At 36.9% G+C, this 17,462-nt stretch overlaps 2 protein-coding genes across 3 annotated transcripts; both read right to left on the bottom strand.

Annotated features, from left to right (window-relative positions):
* Positions 1–60: 60 nt before the first annotated feature.
* LOC137017040 (nuclear factor 7, ovary-like) lies at positions 61–8,086 on the bottom strand. 2 transcript variants are annotated; one of them, XM_067380939.1, is made up of 7 exons: positions 7,834–8,086; positions 7,460–7,694; positions 6,007–6,102; positions 5,055–5,285; positions 4,955–4,977; positions 4,755–4,873; positions 61–2,458 (listed from the first exon to the last, which is right to left on the bottom strand). In XM_067380939.1, exons 2-7 carry the CDS (start codon positions 7,595–7,597, stop codon positions 1,956–1,958), a joined length of 1,110 nt encoding a protein of 369 aa, XP_067237040.1. In that variant the 5' UTR covers positions 7,598–7,694; positions 7,834–8,086; the 3' UTR covers positions 61–1,955. The 2 variants fall into 2 exon arrangements, with proteins under 2 accessions (XP_067237040.1, XP_067237039.1); XM_067380938.1 differs by having other exon boundaries at positions 7,460–8,086.
* On the bottom strand, positions 8,080–16,934 carry LOC137017039 (uncharacterized). Its single transcript, XM_067380937.1, has 4 exons — positions 16,895–16,934; positions 15,244–15,288; positions 14,451–15,122; positions 8,080–10,091 (listed from the first exon to the last, which is right to left on the bottom strand). Exons 1-4 carry the CDS (start codon positions 16,908–16,910, stop codon positions 8,971–8,973), a joined length of 1,854 nt encoding a protein of 617 aa, XP_067237038.1. The 5' UTR covers positions 16,911–16,934; the 3' UTR covers positions 8,080–8,970.
* Between the last annotated feature and the right edge of the window lie 528 nt (positions 16,935–17,462).

The following is a 17,462-nucleotide window of genomic DNA, read 5'->3' as shown; positions in this document are numbered from 1 at the left end:
TCATGCAATATAGACACACACACATTTTATATATATATATAATTATTTATTATGACTCCTTCATTTTCCGTTAACCAGACCAGAGAATTTTGACCCATTTTATTTGTCAGAAACAGCATCCCAGCAGTCAACAGTTTCACATTTAGGAGATAAAGTTACTTTTCTGGATTTAAGTTCAAATTGATTTGTTCTAAGCAATTTTGTAGGCATCAGATTGTAACATATGCAGCGTTTAGGAAGCCTGTGTTGGTCACAGCAATGTTCGGCAAACTGGATTAGTTCACTTTCAAATAAAATATTCCTGATAATTTACTCACCTCCATGTCATCCAAGACGTTCATGTCTTTCTTTCTTCAGTTGAAAAGAAATGAAGGTTTTTGATGAAAACATTCCAGGATTTTTCTCCTTATAGTGGACTTCAATGGCCTTCAAACGGTTGAAGGTCAAAATTACAGTTTCAGAGCAAAGAGCTTTTTTTCAAACGCCTTCCCTATTGTACTAATGGAAAAAAACGAAACTGGTGCCGCGTTCGTTCCGTAAGTTGAATAGGTTATGTGTATGACATACAGCGTAAGCGTTTTGAAGAATATGGAAAGCGGAAGCACGTTCAATGTGATGATTTGTTTATGTACAGCATATACAGTATTTATTTATTTATTTTTTTCGAAAAATGACCGATAGTTTCTCTAGATAAGACTCTTATTCCTCGCCTGGTATAATTTAAAGCTCTTTGAAGCTGCACTGAAACTGTAATTTTGAGGATGTGTGTCGGGTCTTCTGGAAACAGCTGGCCCGTATCCTCACACAAATCTTCAACAGATCACTGGAGCAATGACAAAATCCCTTCCTGCTTCAAATGCTCCACCATCATCCCCATCTCCAACAAACCCAAAATCACAGGACTGAATGACCTGTTGCTTTGACGTCTGTGGTCACCAAGACAAATTCCTCATAAGTGTAAACATACTTGACAATAAAGCTCTGATTCTGATATAGATAATGATTCATTTAATGAGGTGAACAGAGTTTAGTTCTGCAGTAAAGCAGCTTTAAAAAGAAAATAGTGTCATTGTTCAGCTGAGGTCAGTTCATTATTGATTCAGTTCTGTTGTAAAGATCATCATTTATGAAATGAGTTCAATATAAAAGAGCTCTACAGAAAACAGTGACGTCATCATCCATCTCAGTTCAATTCTCATCCAATATTTTCAAATCAATAACACTTTTTAAAAAATAAATAAATAAATAAATCCATCCTCCAGCCGAGAAACATTAGCTGAAATGTTTCTTAATATTGTTGACCTTTCATGTAGTAAAGTATCCATTGTTGTTTTGTGTCAGTTGCTCAATTTTACCTCTAGATGTCACTAAAGCCACACTGTCTCACTGCTCACCCTAGCAAGCTGAGAATCAGTTTGAAGGGGAAAAAAACAAAAAAATTCAGGGTTCCCACTCATTCCAAATTAATGTTTCTAAAAGCAATATGAGAGTGTGATTGGCGTTGCAGTGCTGGATATCAGTCATGTGATCAGCCCTGTCCAATCACAGCCATCAAGAGCACTATTTTGCTGAGTTCACGCTGCACGATTTTCAAAGTCTTTTCACACTGCACAAGTAAATGGCATAGCATTCAGTCGCTGCTGTGTGCACATTGATTGCACAATGGATCGCGACAGGTGGTTTCAACAAGAATTCCTTTACAATCGGAAGAATTGCAGACAAATCTGTCTGGTCCAAGAACTATGTTTCACAACCAAACATACGCGAGAAGTGATAAGGAAGTAATTAAAAATAATAGCCTGCAAGAAGCTTGCGATCCGAATTTGCAGTGAAATCAATTTTGCAAAAATCTGTTGGCGACTGAAAATTGGACCTAAAATGGTGCAGTGTGAACTCAGTATTACTCATGTGATATGGATTAAATATTGGAAAAATGATGAAAGAAGGATTAACGTTTACTGACTATTGAAATGTAAGATCCTCAGAGTGAAAATAGTGTAACAACTGAAGAATGGAAAGAGTGTGTGAGTGAAGGTGGTTGTGAATGTGTGTAGATGTGTGTTAGTTACAGGATCAGAGAATGACACCGTTCCTCCATCATAGTCCAGATTCACTCTCACACGATCAAGCTGCTGATAAACACGAAAGCCAAACCGTTCAGACAGGCTGTACTGATCAAACCACACACACCAGACATCAGTGTTGAAGAAATCACGTCCCTTCCTCTGGTTTGATGCTGTAGTTACTCCGAGACTCCAGTCTGAACTCTCTTTAACCTCCACATCCCAGCAGTGTGTTCCTGAGTTAAATCCCTCTGAACCCAGAACACAGGGATACCAGTCGAACCTCTCTGGATTATCAGGAACAGGTTGATTGATCCAGCTCCATTTCAAACTTGTCAGATCATCAGACAGGTTGAGATCTGGATGAGCCGTGTTTGGATCCAGAATCACAGGAGCTGATGAGACACAATCAACATTACATTAAAAAGTAATCTGATTACGTAATGCATGTTAACTGTAATGCGTTATCCCCAACACTGCTCATTTCAGATGAGATTGAAAAAACCTGAGGTTTTCTCATAGGACAGCTATGGTAGTGTCCATCTTGAACATAATGAGAATTATCAGCTAATAAGGGTAAATCGCCATACTCTGCTACACTGGAGGGAGCATCTGAGTAGGGTTTCCACAGTTTTCCCTTGACAGGTTGTAGAGATTCTGATAACAGAACTTCCATCAAAGACACCCAAAGTTTCAATTGCGTTTTCAATATTTCACATTTATATTTTTGTATTCCACATGATTTTACATAATTTTGATTAGTTTGTCAAATACACACAATTTTGCTGCATGCTGTCCACTCAAGTGGACATCATTTGGAGATGCAAGTACATTTAACCACCTACACAGAGATGCACACAGCCACATGAACAAGATCTCTTCACAAAGAGTACATAAGCATTTCAAATTGAGAGCAGCCTTCTGTCAGTGAGTTTCATATTTTTAATTTATAAGCCTGTTGCATTCCCAACAACATACAGTAGGCTATATCCTGTGCAATGAAGCCTGTGAATGTCCTTTTAAATTCACTTCAACCTTTCTGAACTTTATGAAACATTACTCTATGGAAGGTTCAAGCGGTGTGTGTGTGTGTGTGTGTGTGTGTGTGAGGAAATGGAAGCAAGTAGAATATGGGTGTTTCGGTTAGAACCTAAGCTCAGAATCTGAATTCTAAAATTCTCAATTCTCGCATATTCACTCAATCCTTCTACATTTATGCAGTTTGATTGACGAAACGAATGAATGTGAGCTGAATATGGCTTCTTCCATGACTTCATCAACAATTTTATCCACAGTCACTGCCTGTTTGGATGAAATAAGGGCATGGATGAATCCTAACTTTCTCCAGCTGAATAGTTCAAAGACAGAAGCTATCCTCATTGGTTCCCCTCATCAGATCAGATCATCTTCCATAACCTGTATTACATTCTCTGGCCAGGACATTCCCTTATCATCATTAGTCACCAAACTTGGTGTCAAGTTTGATCCTCATTTAACCTTTGAGTCCCACATTAAACATCTCTGCAAAACATCTTTTAACCACCTCAGGAATATAGCCAGACTCTGCCCCACACTTACCCTACATGATGCTGAGAAACTCATTCACGCCTTTGTTTCCTCAACATTGGACTATTGTAACACTCTCCTCATCGGGATCCCTAGCAAGAGCATCCAGAAACTCCAGCACATACAGAACAGTGCCGCTAGGATCCTGATGAGAGTGCGTAAATATGAACACATCCTTACTCCACAGATTTCAGCACTCCACAAACACTCCACAAACACTTACCGGCTCCATCCCCCTAAGACTAAGTCCCGCACAATTGGGGACAGAGCCTTCTGTGCCGCAGCCCCTCGGCTCTGGAATGCTCTCCCTGAACACTTGAGGGCTCCACAAACGACAAATGGTTTTAAAAAGGACTTAAAAACGTATCTTTTTAAAAAGTTTTTCAATGTCTAAACCTTTCTTAGTGTTTAAGTTGTGTGTTAGTTTCAGTTGGCAGTTGATTTTTAACTTAATTCCTAGATTGTTTTAATTGTTTTTTGTTTTATTTTATTTTGCCTCTATTGTAGTACTTTGAGATTTTCTTTAAAATGTAAAGTGCTTTATAAATATAATTTATTATTATTATTATTATTCTCCACCTCGGCGTGGAGGCTGGGAAGGAACAGAAGGCTCATGGGGGAAGGACGGTTATGGCCTGACAGGAGGTGCTCATCCAGCCTGTCAAGAATGACTTCCCATTTTTCATGCCCCAAAGCCAGATCCAATGAGTGTGGGGCAGGCCATGACATCCAACAGTTTCCCAATGCGGAGCTGGCAGGCTGACAGGCTAACCCCCTAGATTTATAGTTTTCCCAGTGTTTCCCACAGGATTATATGAGACTATGGTGGGTGGACCTCTATGGTTATCTGTGGGCATGACATTGACGTTAAATGGTGTCGCTGTCAGTCAGCTTACATCACTTCTGAGTTCTTACTGGAGGTGCAAATCAAAGTCCCTTTAATGTGAATGCAACCAGGATAATGTCACTAGGAGAAATGTAGTTCTTAGGGGATCACCCTGATGGCTAATTTTTATAGCTGCATTCCTAAAACAATGCTGTGTGAAAGCCCCTCATCTTTCAGAACTTTTATCTCTCCACCCATCTGTATGTGTAACAGCACAGATCTTCTGCAGTCAGACTCACTGTTTTGGACGATGTCCTGCATCTTCTTCCAGACTCTGAACTGCAGGTTGCCCAAGTATCGTGGCACATGAATCAAAGCTCCAGAAGCCATCTGTGGATCCGGCTGTGAGCTCTGGACTCTGGAAGAACATTCAGGAGTCAGAATTGCAGTGGCTTTGGATCAGAACCAGAGAGACCACAGACAGGAGCAGATCACTCACCTTTCCTTTGAGACTGGAAACTTCTGCAGAACAAACACACCATTTATCATCAAGAACTCAATCAATGAACCAATGATCAACCAATGATCTGAAATCAGACCTTCAGAAAGCAGACGTCACTGGCTTTCATCAACTCCTCCATGTCTGTGATTGTGTGTGAAAGAGCCGAGATGTGTCTGTTCATCTCCTCCAGCTTCTCCTTCATCATCTGCTTCTTCTGCTCCTCTTCCTCCCTCAGTGCAGTGATTGTAGCTTCTTCTTCATCTCTGAGAAACTGATGAAGCTTCTCAAACTGCTGTTTAATCTGACGCTCTGTGTGCTGAGCTTGAGACTGAAATCAGATCACATTCACCTCAATCATCTCAAACTGATTCTGGATTCTGGAGCAGGATAAAGAGTGAGTGGGTAAATGTGGGCTATTTAACTACAACTTTAACTCTCTGAAGTACTAGTACTGTAGCATTAGCAGCAGCAGCACGTGCTATTGTGCTTTCACAATTTTCGCTTTTTCAGTTTGCATCAGGTCTGTGGCTATATATCACAAACACAACATTTACTTATTTTAATTTCAGATACAAGAGTTGTTACTGAACATGACTTGTCAGTTTAAATGTATAAATGTGACATCTATGAAAGAGTGTTGCCTAAGTACAAAAAGAATCACAATACATTTTCTTCAATTCATTACTTTATATTTTTTATATAAGTTTAGATTTATATATTATGTTACTTACAATTGTTACTGGAAGGCTGCTACTATCAATACTTTCTCTAGTCTTAGTCCTACGCAGCTTTCTATTACCCACAGGTCTTTCTAAATTTTAATTTCATAGACTTTGAGAAGTAAACTATGGAATAATAAATGGATGTAATTATGTATTAGGAACTTATATAATTATATTAAATAAATACATGCATTCAGCATTTCTACCCAACAGTTTTCTGTGTGTGTTTTCTTCCAGCCAATAAAGGGACATGAAATTGTCAGACAAACCAATTCAACTGTTCTAATATCAAATGTCAAAAAAAAAAAAAAAAAAAAAAATCCTCACCGTGATGTGTTGAACTGTTTTTTCAAACTGTTCTTTAATGTTTTCTTTGTGTTGAAGTTTCTCTTGAAAAGACTTCAGTGCTGTGTTGAGCTCCTCCTAGAATTTAAAGGGGCCTATTAAATAAAATTCACTTGTATGGTGTTTGAGCATAAATGTGTGTAAACAACAATGATGAAATGATAAAAAATCCACACACATTAGTCTTGTTTCCAGAACGGTTTCTGATTTATTAAGGATTTAGGGTTGGGTATTGAGAACCAATTCCAAAATTACAAGAACCGGGGATTCGATAAGACACATGCATTTTGATTCCACTTAATGATTCCTGTGTTTGCATTTTAATGTGATTTTGGATCCACCATCCTCATTTGCAATATCATTGCTCCTGCTGCACTCATGGTACGGCAGCAAAGTTCCTTGATTATTACGCCGGAATGAGAGTATAGTTCCTTGCCATATCGGCCTAGAAAATCACAACTTTTCATTTTCCATCGGTCTTAGTACATGATGTAACTACAGAAGAGTCAAGTTTTAAATAAGAAAAATATCAAAACTCTTTGGTCATTTTTGAGCGAGATGCTAACGGTCTAATCAGATTCAATGAACTATGCTAAGCTATGCTAAAAGTGGTACCGCCAGACCCGGAGATCGGCTGAATGGATTCAAAAACGGTAAAACTCAACTGTTTAACTCTAGGGGAGTTGGAAAATGAGCCTATTTTCAAAAAAGAGTGTTCCTTTAAAACTATTTCATGGAAATTTCATGGATGTAGCCTACTAGTTCTCACCGACATGCTTGTTGTGTTTCCTGGAGCTGATGTGTTTTATAGACTGTATTGTTTCTTATTGGTTTCTTAATTGCATCCCAACCTAAAACAACTTCCTGTGCACCTGGTACAAAGCCTTAATTGTTTACATAATGAATAATAAATTATCAACCAAACTGTTACATGTAAATATAGTAATACATGTAAAACATATATGGATTCTTGCCAATTGCGAGAGGTTCGAGCCCATCATTTTTGCTTTAGCCTAAAAAAATTATTTTGGCTCGACTTATTTTGCCCAAGTTTGGAGATCACGCCCCATTTTGGAGATCTCTGGTCTGCAGCTATATTTACTTGGAATTATCTGAAGCATGAGCCATAAAGGCTCCACCCTTTTCTGGAAAAGGGAATAGCAGCAGCTCATTTGCATTTAAAGATACACACACTGAAACTGGGTGTTTTGCTCCTTCCCAAACGGGCATTTAGGGCATGCTAATAAATGACATGTGGGGTATTTTGAGCAGAAACTTCACATACACACTCTGGGGACACCTGAGAACACAGTTTCTCTTAAAGTGAAAATCTGTAAGACGCCAGAGATTTCTGTCATATGTTTATGAAATACATGGTATGAGCAAAATGGTGACATTTATTTATGACAAGCTTTAATCCTCAGATATGTTTTACCTTATATGATGAAGCCACTTCACTGATGGGTCTGAATTTATGATTGTCGTGTTGTTGTGAAGTAAAGCACACCACACACACCGGCCGTTTGTCCTCCAGACAGAAGAGTTTGAGTTTCTCACTGTGTAAACTGCACATCTCCTCAGATGAACGTCTCTCATTTCTCTTCTTCAGAAAGGACTCACACAAGTTTTTTAACGCCAGATTAATTGGAGGTTGATGTCGTGATGCTCTCCTGCAGACAGGACACTCTTGAGTTTTCTTGGTTCTCCAGAACTGCTGAAGACACTCTTTACAGAAACTGTGACTACATGATAAAATAACAGGAACATTGAATATTTCATGACACACGGGACAAATATAATCGTATTTACTTGATGAATCCATTTTCACTGTTTGAGCTCCAGCAAACTTTACTTTCACTTTCTGAATGATTGCTTCACAAATGAATAACAACAATAAGAATCGCAAAGATCTGCAGTCTGTTCAGAAACAAACGTGTCATAAATCTTCTTGAAGGCGTTTTTCTTCATTCTCCACTGATCGCGGATTAATTTGTGCTTTTGTAGAGACGCAGGACTCAGTTTGACAGTAAAGGAAACATAGGAAAAACAGTCTCTTCCTGGTGAGTGATGTAACAGGGCGGAGTATCTGGTCACGTGAGTGCGTTAAAAAGGACTTCCTCAGGTTATGTGAACAAAATGCGTTTTATTGCTAGAAAACATTGACTCAGACAAAATGGAAAAGTGACAGAACATATTGATAAAAAAGATTAGATATTTTAGCACTGAACACTTAAGTAGTTTAAATGGTATTAATGTGGATATTTGTGATCTCTTTCAAAATCATGCATGTTTACTTTAAAAAAATAAATAAAATAAAATTATATATATATATATATCTATATATATATATATATATATATATATATATGAAACAGAATATTATATTTTATCTAAGAGTAGACACTTATGAATGCTATAAATAAAAATAGTAATATATAAACCTTTGGTTGAAAAGAAAAACATCTTGCTGAGTGATGCTTAAATTTTCACAAATCACATCATTTACATTACACGTCATTCTTGCATAGATAAGATGTCAAAATTGGCAATAAAATAGAATAGAGTAGAATAATTAATCCAAAAATAAACTGTCACCCTTCCCAAACCTGAATGACTGACTTTCTTCTGTGAAAGAGAAGATGTTTTGCAGAATGCTGTTTTATAGAAAATGAAAACGTGAACAGGTGATTTAAAGATACAACAATGACAATCCACCATAAAGGCAAAGAAGACCAGCAGGGCTACATTTACAATCTGCTATCTACGGAGGTCTACTTCAAATCTGCAATCTACTAGAAATTATGCAAATGTGTCTATTTCTATTCAAAAAATGATTTCAACTACATTACATTGCAATAAACAGATGATAATAAAAAGCATTAGGTTAAGTAGAAATATTTTGTTTGACATTAAATATGAATTATTTGAGATTTATGCATTCAAATATCAAGATATGACACAGCCCTTTGATTTTTGAGTCTTCCTCTTTGTCCCCCTTTTGTCCTCTTTCAGGTCTATTAAGAATTCTCTCAGTAATTCATGCTGATCAGCTTGTTCCTCCAGCCTATCCTTAAGATTACAAATCCACTCCTCTTTTTGGTCTCTGAACTCATTAAATTCTTCTGCTCTTCTTCTAGCATCATCTTCATATTTCATCTTCTTAATCCTCCTCATTTCATCTTCATGATTCCTTTTCATGATCTCAAGTTCTGTTTTCTCTCTCTGGAGACGCTCTGCTAGTTCTTTATCTCTTCTTTCTTTTCTGATTTGATGCTGCATTTTCATTCTCTCCTCATCCACTCTTTGTTTTTCATCTTCTAGTTGCTGTATTATGTTTTTCATTTCCCTCTCATACTTGGCTTGTAATATCTGTGCCTGGATCTCAATTTCTTTTTCTCTCTCTTTCAGTATTTCCTCCATTCTCTTTTTAATGGCCATCTCTGCCTCCTCAAACATGCTGTTAGTGAAGTATCGACCCTCATTTATATTTTTCAGCTCTTCTGTCATGTTTAACAGCTGAATCACTTGAGTTCTGTCTTGTTTTTCTCTGTTATTGAAAGCCAGGAATCTGTTTCCACAATCTCTGATCAGTTTCTTGAGTTCTGCAGACTTACTTCGCCTCACGTAATCTTCTATAGATTCACCCTCGATATTGTCTCCTCCAGTGAACAGAATGATGCTGAACTGAGCAGCTTCATGACCAAAGATCTGTTTTATCAGATCTACAGTGTCTGCTTCTTCCTTGGTGAATCTTCCCAAACTCAGCACAATGATGAACACATGAGGTCCAGGTGACGACAATGAAATACATTTCACTATTTCTTCCGTCACTTCATCATTTGACAATATTGTGTCAAAGAGACCTGGAGTATCAACAACAGCTACTGATCGACCTTCAACTTCACCAATTCTCTTTTCACACGCAGTCGTCACTGAATCTGAACTCATTCGGCTCCGAAACTCATTTCTTCCCAGAATAGTGTTTCCTGTTGCACTTTTTCCACTTCCTGTCCTTCCGATCAGCACAATCCTTAAACACTCTGCTTCATCTGATTCACCTTCAGCACCTGAAAATCACATGGGTGGAAAAAATACTTATTTGAAAACAAGTGCAAAAGGATTATGTAGGACTGCAGAAGCTGGAGTTAGTTCAGTTATCATCAGGTAACAAAAGCAACTGATAAAACTGAACCTTTAATGATTCATAAAAGATCTGAAAGAACCATTTTTTAATAAGTGTCAGAAACACAGAACCTTTTCTTTCCATGCACATTCATCTTTACAGGATGTGTGTGAACGCATGCACAGATTTCCAGAAAATCACTGGCAGTGTGAATGGCACTTAACCTACGGTTATCATCATTCTAAATGCAGCTTTTAACCCTGGGTAAAGGAACGCCCCAGGTAACTTTACTGTAACACTGTTCTCTGAAAAAGCGGGAACAAGAAGCTGCACTTTATTTAGCGTTATGGGAACATCTTTAGTCATGACCAGCTGTGAATATATGTGTAAAACAATGTCAATAAAATTGATATATATTTATAGCCTGCGTGACGTCATTGGAATGCGTCATAGGCAAGGCTATAATTAGATGAACTGCATGTGCATCTGCAGATATTTTGTCTCAAGAGCAGTCCTGGGACATCCCAGTGCAGCAATGAAGCACAGCTTCTCGTTCCCACTAGGGAACAGGTTTACAATGAAGTAACACGGGGCGTTCTCTTTCAAAAGCTACACTCGAGCTGCGCTTTATACAGCGATTTGGGAACGAGAATACCATTTTGTACAAACATTTTGTAAGGCGGCGCCCCCGCCAAAGCTCTAGAAGAGGCAACCCCCCTGGTAGAATGAGCCCTGATGCCTGTTGGCGAAGTGTGACCATGCGCCTCATAGGCAATAGCAATAGCATCTCTCACCCAATGCAACAGCCTGAAGCACAGGGGAAGCACAATCTGCTTTTGAGCCTTCTTAGCAGGTCAGCCTGGTCCACCTGCAACACTGCCATAGTGTGCAGATCAGTACCAGTCTGACACACTGATCAAAACACCTTCCCACCAGTATGGATGTTATTATGCATAGCTTGGTGGGGAGTGCTGTCTCTTTAAGTGACTATGAGCTCCAGAGAAGAAATAGCTCGCAAGCGTCTCTTCGAACTGGAGCATCTAATCACATGCCCTTGCACCCACAATAGAGACAACAAACAAAACTATACTGGTGTGTGTCCGATTCGGCGATGGAACGCGAACACGGAGACACACACCTTTTGCTTTGTTCAGCCATGACTTTCTCTCAAATATATAATATAATAGGGGAGAGTGGGGTGATTTGTGCCAGGGGGGAAGTAGTTCCACCCATTGTTTCTGGAAAACCATAGAAGAAATTGGTCATGTGACCACATGATTTTGAAAAGCCATCCATTTTACTCATCCTCCAAAGAAGAGAGACACATGGCATGAGAGGAAAGCACATTTTAGCTAAAAAAAACTTTTTTCCCTTTCAAAGTAAAATTTCTATGATCAAAGTTTTTTGATTGTAGTGTCTGAACAATTATAGACAAGTCTGTAAACATTTCACACGTTTTAGTGCTTTAGCAGGCTACACAATGAGTCTATACAGTTAGCATGATGTTAGCTCTTAACTGCTGGATCATGCTAGTTTTTCAAACTTGTGGGTCCGGGGTGATTTGTGCCAGAGGGTCTGGGCCCCACATATGATTATTTTCAACATATTATTAATTTGTAATTGTACATTGTACTCTTACATTTTAGCAGTTAAACTATGTGACATTCTTGATTTTAGACCAAAACCCATCATGCCACGCACTTATAAAACACACTTTCTGAAGATGAAAAGCATGAAATGGTCCAATGTTGTGCAAAAGGCATGAAAACAACTAATATTGTGTGAAAACTGAATGGAGATTATCAAATTATCATAAGATTTGTGAGTGATTTAGAGCACAGCAGAACTCGGTAAAGGCTTATTAATTAAAGTTCCTGTCAAAAAAAATTAATTGTATTAAAAGGGCAGCTATAAAAAAGCTAGTGTTTGGCAGCAAACAGGTATTTTCATCTTCAGAAAGATCTTTCTTCCTCCCCATTTTGCATGAAAACTGTGACTTGCTTGGTTTCCATAGACCTGGAAAATTATTTTGTCTGAGCCTGATACCAGTTATAAGACATGGATAAATAAACAAACAAACAAACATTTTCTTAAAAAAACTAAAATCTGAATGTTTATTCTACTGAAATATTACTGATGTGTCACTTGCATAATAATTTGGTGTATTCTTATATGTTATTCTTATAATTGAGAGACAGCGTTCTATGTATGTCAACAGGCATCTATTGCCAAAGCCTTTTTGCCTGAAATGATTCACAAATATCATATATTGTGTATTTAAGTTTGTGTTTTCCCAGAAACTACAAAATATGATTAAGCCTATTCCAACAGTTTAATAGGGTGACAATATCTAAATAAACCTTAAATGAGTAATTTTGTATTGAATTTGTCTTGCTTTCATATAGCATTACAGTTCATAACATTAAAATGTTCTGTTTTACTTCAGAAATGACTGGCACAAATTACCCCTACATATTCTCCCCACAGGCACAACTTACCCCGCACCAGGGGCAAGTTGTGCCACGAGACCACTTTTTTCCCAAAAGCTATATTTCTGAAACAATTTATTTCAGATCCAAAGTTATTGTTCTCAGGCATGCACCACATCCTGAAATATATGTACATTCTTAAGTTGAAGGCATTACTGCCATGGCCTCACTTTAAAGTCACTTTGAGTAAAAACTGGCACAACTCACCCCACTTTCCCCTATATGTGTGTACACTTTTCACTTGTCAGACAGAGTTGAAAAAGGAACAAGGGGAGAGAAAGTTCTGCACACTGCCTGTCAAATCTAACTCCTAACAAACTGATGAAGGAAGGAAAGAGTTTGAGCAGGGCTGTTTCACACACACTTCACAGTATGATCTCTGAAGACAAAAGACCTGCAGACGCACCTGCGGTTCATCTAATCATAGCCTCGCATCGGCGCATTCCGGTGACGTCACGCAGGCTATAAATATAGGTCAATTTCATTGACGTTGTTTTACACATATATTCACAGCTGGTCATGACTAAAGACGTTCCCATAGCGCTAAATAACGCGCAGCTCGAGTGTAGCTTTTGAAATGGAACGTTTCACACTTGGCTTCATAACCCCGGGTAAAAAGCATTGCTAACCCCATTTCTAAATTACAAGTGTGAAACATCCCTTTACCCGGGGTTAAATATGGTGTTTAGAATGATGATAACCCAAGGATAAGCACAGTGTGGAAAGCCCTTGTGTGAAACTGGCTAAAAGTTTTGGTATTTGGGGGACTATAGATTTGAAGAACATAAAAACCGAAAACAGCAACTTCTGTCACTTGGACATGGACACTTTTACATTTAAAACCAAGTTAAATAATATTTTTGACTTGAATAAAACCATTGTTCAATGTAGTAATAAGAAAGATTATTGCTGGCATTTAATATTTATTGATCTGCAAATAAGCAAATGTTTATTTTATTACCAAAACTTTCTATAAACTATCAAAACATGTAATTCAGTGAGCTTAAACAGCTCACCCCTTTATACTAAAAATCAACAAGAGTAACTTATTTTTTGCACCATCAGTTCTACGCACATTTTGAAGATATCTCATTTTAACTGGATTATTTAATCAGTGAGTTGTTGACTCAAGAACAGCTGCAGTCGCATTGTTAACTTGACAATACTCCGTCTTTTTTTCCCCCCGGATTGTCAAGGAATCATTCAGAGTGATTTGTGAACCAATAGAGTCCTGCAGGTGTCAAAACCCAGAAGTCTAATTCGCCACTTGTTCCTTTAGATTTTTATAGTTTTTTTTTCCAATTTATTACTAAAGTAATGTTTGTGGTACACATAACTTGATGATACTTTTCATCCGTTTTGTTCTACAATGTAAACAGCACACACTCACAGCCCAAACTGTCTTATCTAGTTATTTATTTGAAACACGTCAACATAACATTTTCAAAGTTACGTTTACCACAGGCCTTATTTTTCTCAAACTGAAAAACCCTATTATAAAAATAGGAAAATCTTCAGGGAACCAGTGGAGAATTAGCTTTCTGCTTTTTTCTGCTTCTGTGTCATCCCTGCACCACGTCTCGATTCAGGCGGCAATTTCTTCAGTTCAAAATAAGAAGGAATGATATGGTTTTATGAAATGTAGTGGAGTAAAAAGTATGAAATTATGCTTTGGAAGTAGCAAGGCAAAGGTAAAAGTTTCCCAAAATAACAGACACATGTGAAAAATGTACTTAAGTATATAGTAACACAGTAAAAATATTTTTTTCTTATAATTTATTAAATTGACTTCATTATGAATGTCACATACTCACCCTTTAACTGAAACTCTTTGATTTTATTCTCCATTCTCTTCAGTTCTTTTTTATATTTCTCTTCAGTTTCCCGTCTGACTCTGTTCTCTTGAGCTTTCACATACATCTGAAGAGAATAGGGTTCAGCCTTATTGTCCTCTATATAATCCAGCAGTTCTGGGACCGGTCTGGAGTTTTCAGGTTCCTTTAACCCCATCACTCTGTATCGACCTCCACACCGACTGATTAACCTCTGAGATTCTGGCCTGGATGTGACTAAGTCTATCACTCTTCTGTTAACAATGAGCTCGGTTGTGAAAAGCACCATGAAGTGCTCTCTGGAGTCAAAAATCCTCTGGATCTTCTCTATTTCTGCTTTGTCTTCATTATTAAGTGGATCATCAGGTATAATGAGGAGGAAAACATGAACTCCAGGATCACAGAAAGACACACAGCGGAGAGTCTGACGCCTTACTTCATCCTCTGACAGCTGAGTGAGAGCTGGAAGCTTCACCAGAGTAATCTGACGTCCGTGAAGCTTCTCCTCCATCTGACACACAAATCTAAACTCTCTTTGATGTGATGAGGAAAGTGTTTTTTCGTCCCTGAAACATTTTGATACTGCATTCAGAGCCGCGTCACTTCCACACAACACCAGGTTCAGGTTTGGTTTTCTATATGACCGTAATGACACTGAAAAACATGTTAGGAAAAAGGGAAAATATGAATACAATATATGTTGAAATTAAATCTGTTCATGTTCTACAATATATTAAGATTAAATCCAGGTCTTTTCCTGGGTTGATTCACATACTCATAGGGCGATCACCACTTTCACTCCTCCTTCTCCTCCTTATTCCTGCAACAAAAAACAGTCAGCCGGTCTAGCAGGGCAATCTATGGTGCCAGCAGCCAGAGGAGGCACCAGTGACTACCCCGACACCCTCATTAACATATTAATACAACATTTAGCAAGAATCAGTGTTAAGTAAATTTAAACAGCTGAATATTTTGAATGAATATGTAATTTAATAAAATTTTAATGATAGAATAATGGTAATTGAATGAATGACAGCAAAATAATTGTCTGGCTAACATGACCAAAGCTTGAAAAAAAGTTCAGCAATACTTATATACACTACCATTCAAAAGTTTGGACACGGTAAGATTTTTTATTGTTTTTAAAAGAAGTTTTGTCTGCTTACCCCAAGGCTGCATTTATTTAATTAAAAATACAGTAAAAACTGTAATATTGTGAAATATATTTGAATATATTGTAAAATGTAATTTATTCCTGTGATCAAAGCTGAATTTTCAGCATCATTACTCCAGTCTTCAGTGTCACATGATCCTTCAGAAATCATTCTAATATGATTTGATTCTCAGGAAACATTTAATGTGTACAATTGTACAAAATATTTGTGTACAATATTTCTTTTTCAGGATTATTTGATGAATAGAAAGTTCAAAAGAACAGTGTTTATCTGAAATATAATCTTTTGTAACATTATAAATGTCTTTACTGCCACTTTTGATTGATTTAATGCATCCTTGCTGAAAAAAAAAAAAAATAATTCTTTAATTTCTTTAAAAAAAAATAAAAATAAAAATTCTTATTGACCCCAAACTTTTGAACGGTAGTGTATAATGTTACAAAAGCTTTGTATTTATTTTAAGTTGTATTTATTGTAAGTTATTTTAAATTGTAATAATATTTCACAAAATTACTGTTTTACTGTATTTTTAATTAAATAAATGCAGCCTTGGTGAGCAGAACAGACTTATTTTTAAAACATTAAAAATCTTACTGTGTCCAGACTTTTGACTGGTAGTGTATGTCTACTGTGAATCTAATCAAATGCATCCATTTTGTTTTACATCCTGTTTAAATTTAATTTTCATGCTTAAACCTGTATGAGAATATCATTACTTAGGGTAAATATAATGTTTGAAAACATTTTATTTGTGCAATTTCATTTAGTGCCACTGGAGTCACAGAAATGAATTTCTTCAAATTGTAGTAAATTAATCAGCATTTTATTAATGTCAGTGCATCGGCTTTTACGTTTCTTACAGCATGTATAGCATGAGACCCGAATTTAGTGATCAGGTAGTCAGGAATAGTATTTTAGCCTTTAGTTAAATACAATTGTTATTTTTTATTTCTTATGCATATGTTGTGATTATTTTAATTCCTTTTCTATGTAAAGCACTTTGAGTTACCATTGTGTATGAAATGTGCTGTATAAATAAACTTGCCTTGCCTTGATTTAACTTTTTTTTTTTCATTTCCTGGTTTGAAAGATACCGTTAAACATTAAATGGAATCTACAAGCATAAAAATTAAACTAAAATAAAATAAAACATCAAGGAACTGTACATTGTTGCCTATAGTGGGATTTTACCAAGACAAATCAGGGAAGAAACAACAAATTAGCATTTAAAAACTTTTGTAAAATTCTTACCTGTACTGTCCGCCATTTCAAGTATCTATTGAGGCACCTGCTACTGAAACACCTGGAACTTTGGACTTTGAAACACCTGGAGATAAACATTCACTTGTGGAAAAACTGTATATGGTCACATAAGGTCACGTTTACCACCATCATCAAAGACATATTTCTTGTCCTGAAATCTGAAATTCATTTCTCAATAAAGTTATAATTGAATAAGTAAAAAAAATAATAATTACTGTAAAATCATTCAAATTTCGCAAAAAAAAAAAAAAAAAAAAAAGCTTACGTTTTTGAAAACAGAAAAAAACGAAGAGATACCCTCAGAGGCAGTCCAATCAAACATGTTTGATATTTTCAATGTGGGATAAGGAGGCTCTGACTTGATCAGGAGCAGTAAAATAATCGTTACAACATGACAAAATCAACTACCCACCCTTCAATCATTGGGCGATGCAAATCGGACCCAAAATCGGGCTTAAAATCTTGTGTGGCCAGTCTTAAGGAGACAATATCACTACTGCTTAAAATAATTGACTGTTTTTTTTTTCTAGATATATTTTAAAACACAAAAAAGTAG

Source organism: Chanodichthys erythropterus, chromosome 3 (assembly GCF_024489055.1).
Source record: "Chanodichthys erythropterus isolate Z2021 chromosome 3, ASM2448905v1, whole genome shotgun sequence".
NCBI lineage: Eukaryota > Metazoa > Chordata > Actinopteri > Cypriniformes > Xenocyprididae > Chanodichthys > Chanodichthys erythropterus.
The sequence above is the reverse complement of the archived record's forward strand: the minus strand, read 5'-3'. Positions and strand labels throughout refer to the sequence as shown.

What these genes read in the sequence shown, in the direction of transcription:
- LOC137017040 (XM_067380938.1), bottom strand. Translation starts at nt 7,846, where the DNA reads ATGGATTCATCAAGTAAATACGATTATATTTGTCCCGTGTGTCATGAA. An exon ending in AAACAGTTCAACACATCACG is followed by an intron (nt 5,286 to 6,006) that starts GTGAGGATTTTT and finishes ATCTGATTTCAG; the next exon opens with TCTCAAGCTCAGCACACAGA. An exon ending in GTGACGTCTGCTTTCTGAAG is followed by an intron (nt 4,978 to 5,054) that starts GTCTGATTTCAG and finishes TTTGTTCTGCAG; the next exon opens with AAGTTTCCAGTCTCAAAGGA.
- LOC137017039 (XM_067380937.1), bottom strand. An exon ending in AAGTGGTGATCGCCCTATGA is followed by an intron (nt 15,123 to 15,243) that starts GTATGTGAATCA and finishes CATGTTTTTCAG; the next exon opens with TGTCATTACGGTCATATAGA. An exon ending in CAAAGAGTTTCAGTTAAAGG is followed by an intron (nt 10,092 to 14,450) that starts GTGAGTATGTGA and finishes TGTGATTTTCAG; the next exon opens with GTGCTGAAGGTGAATCAGAT.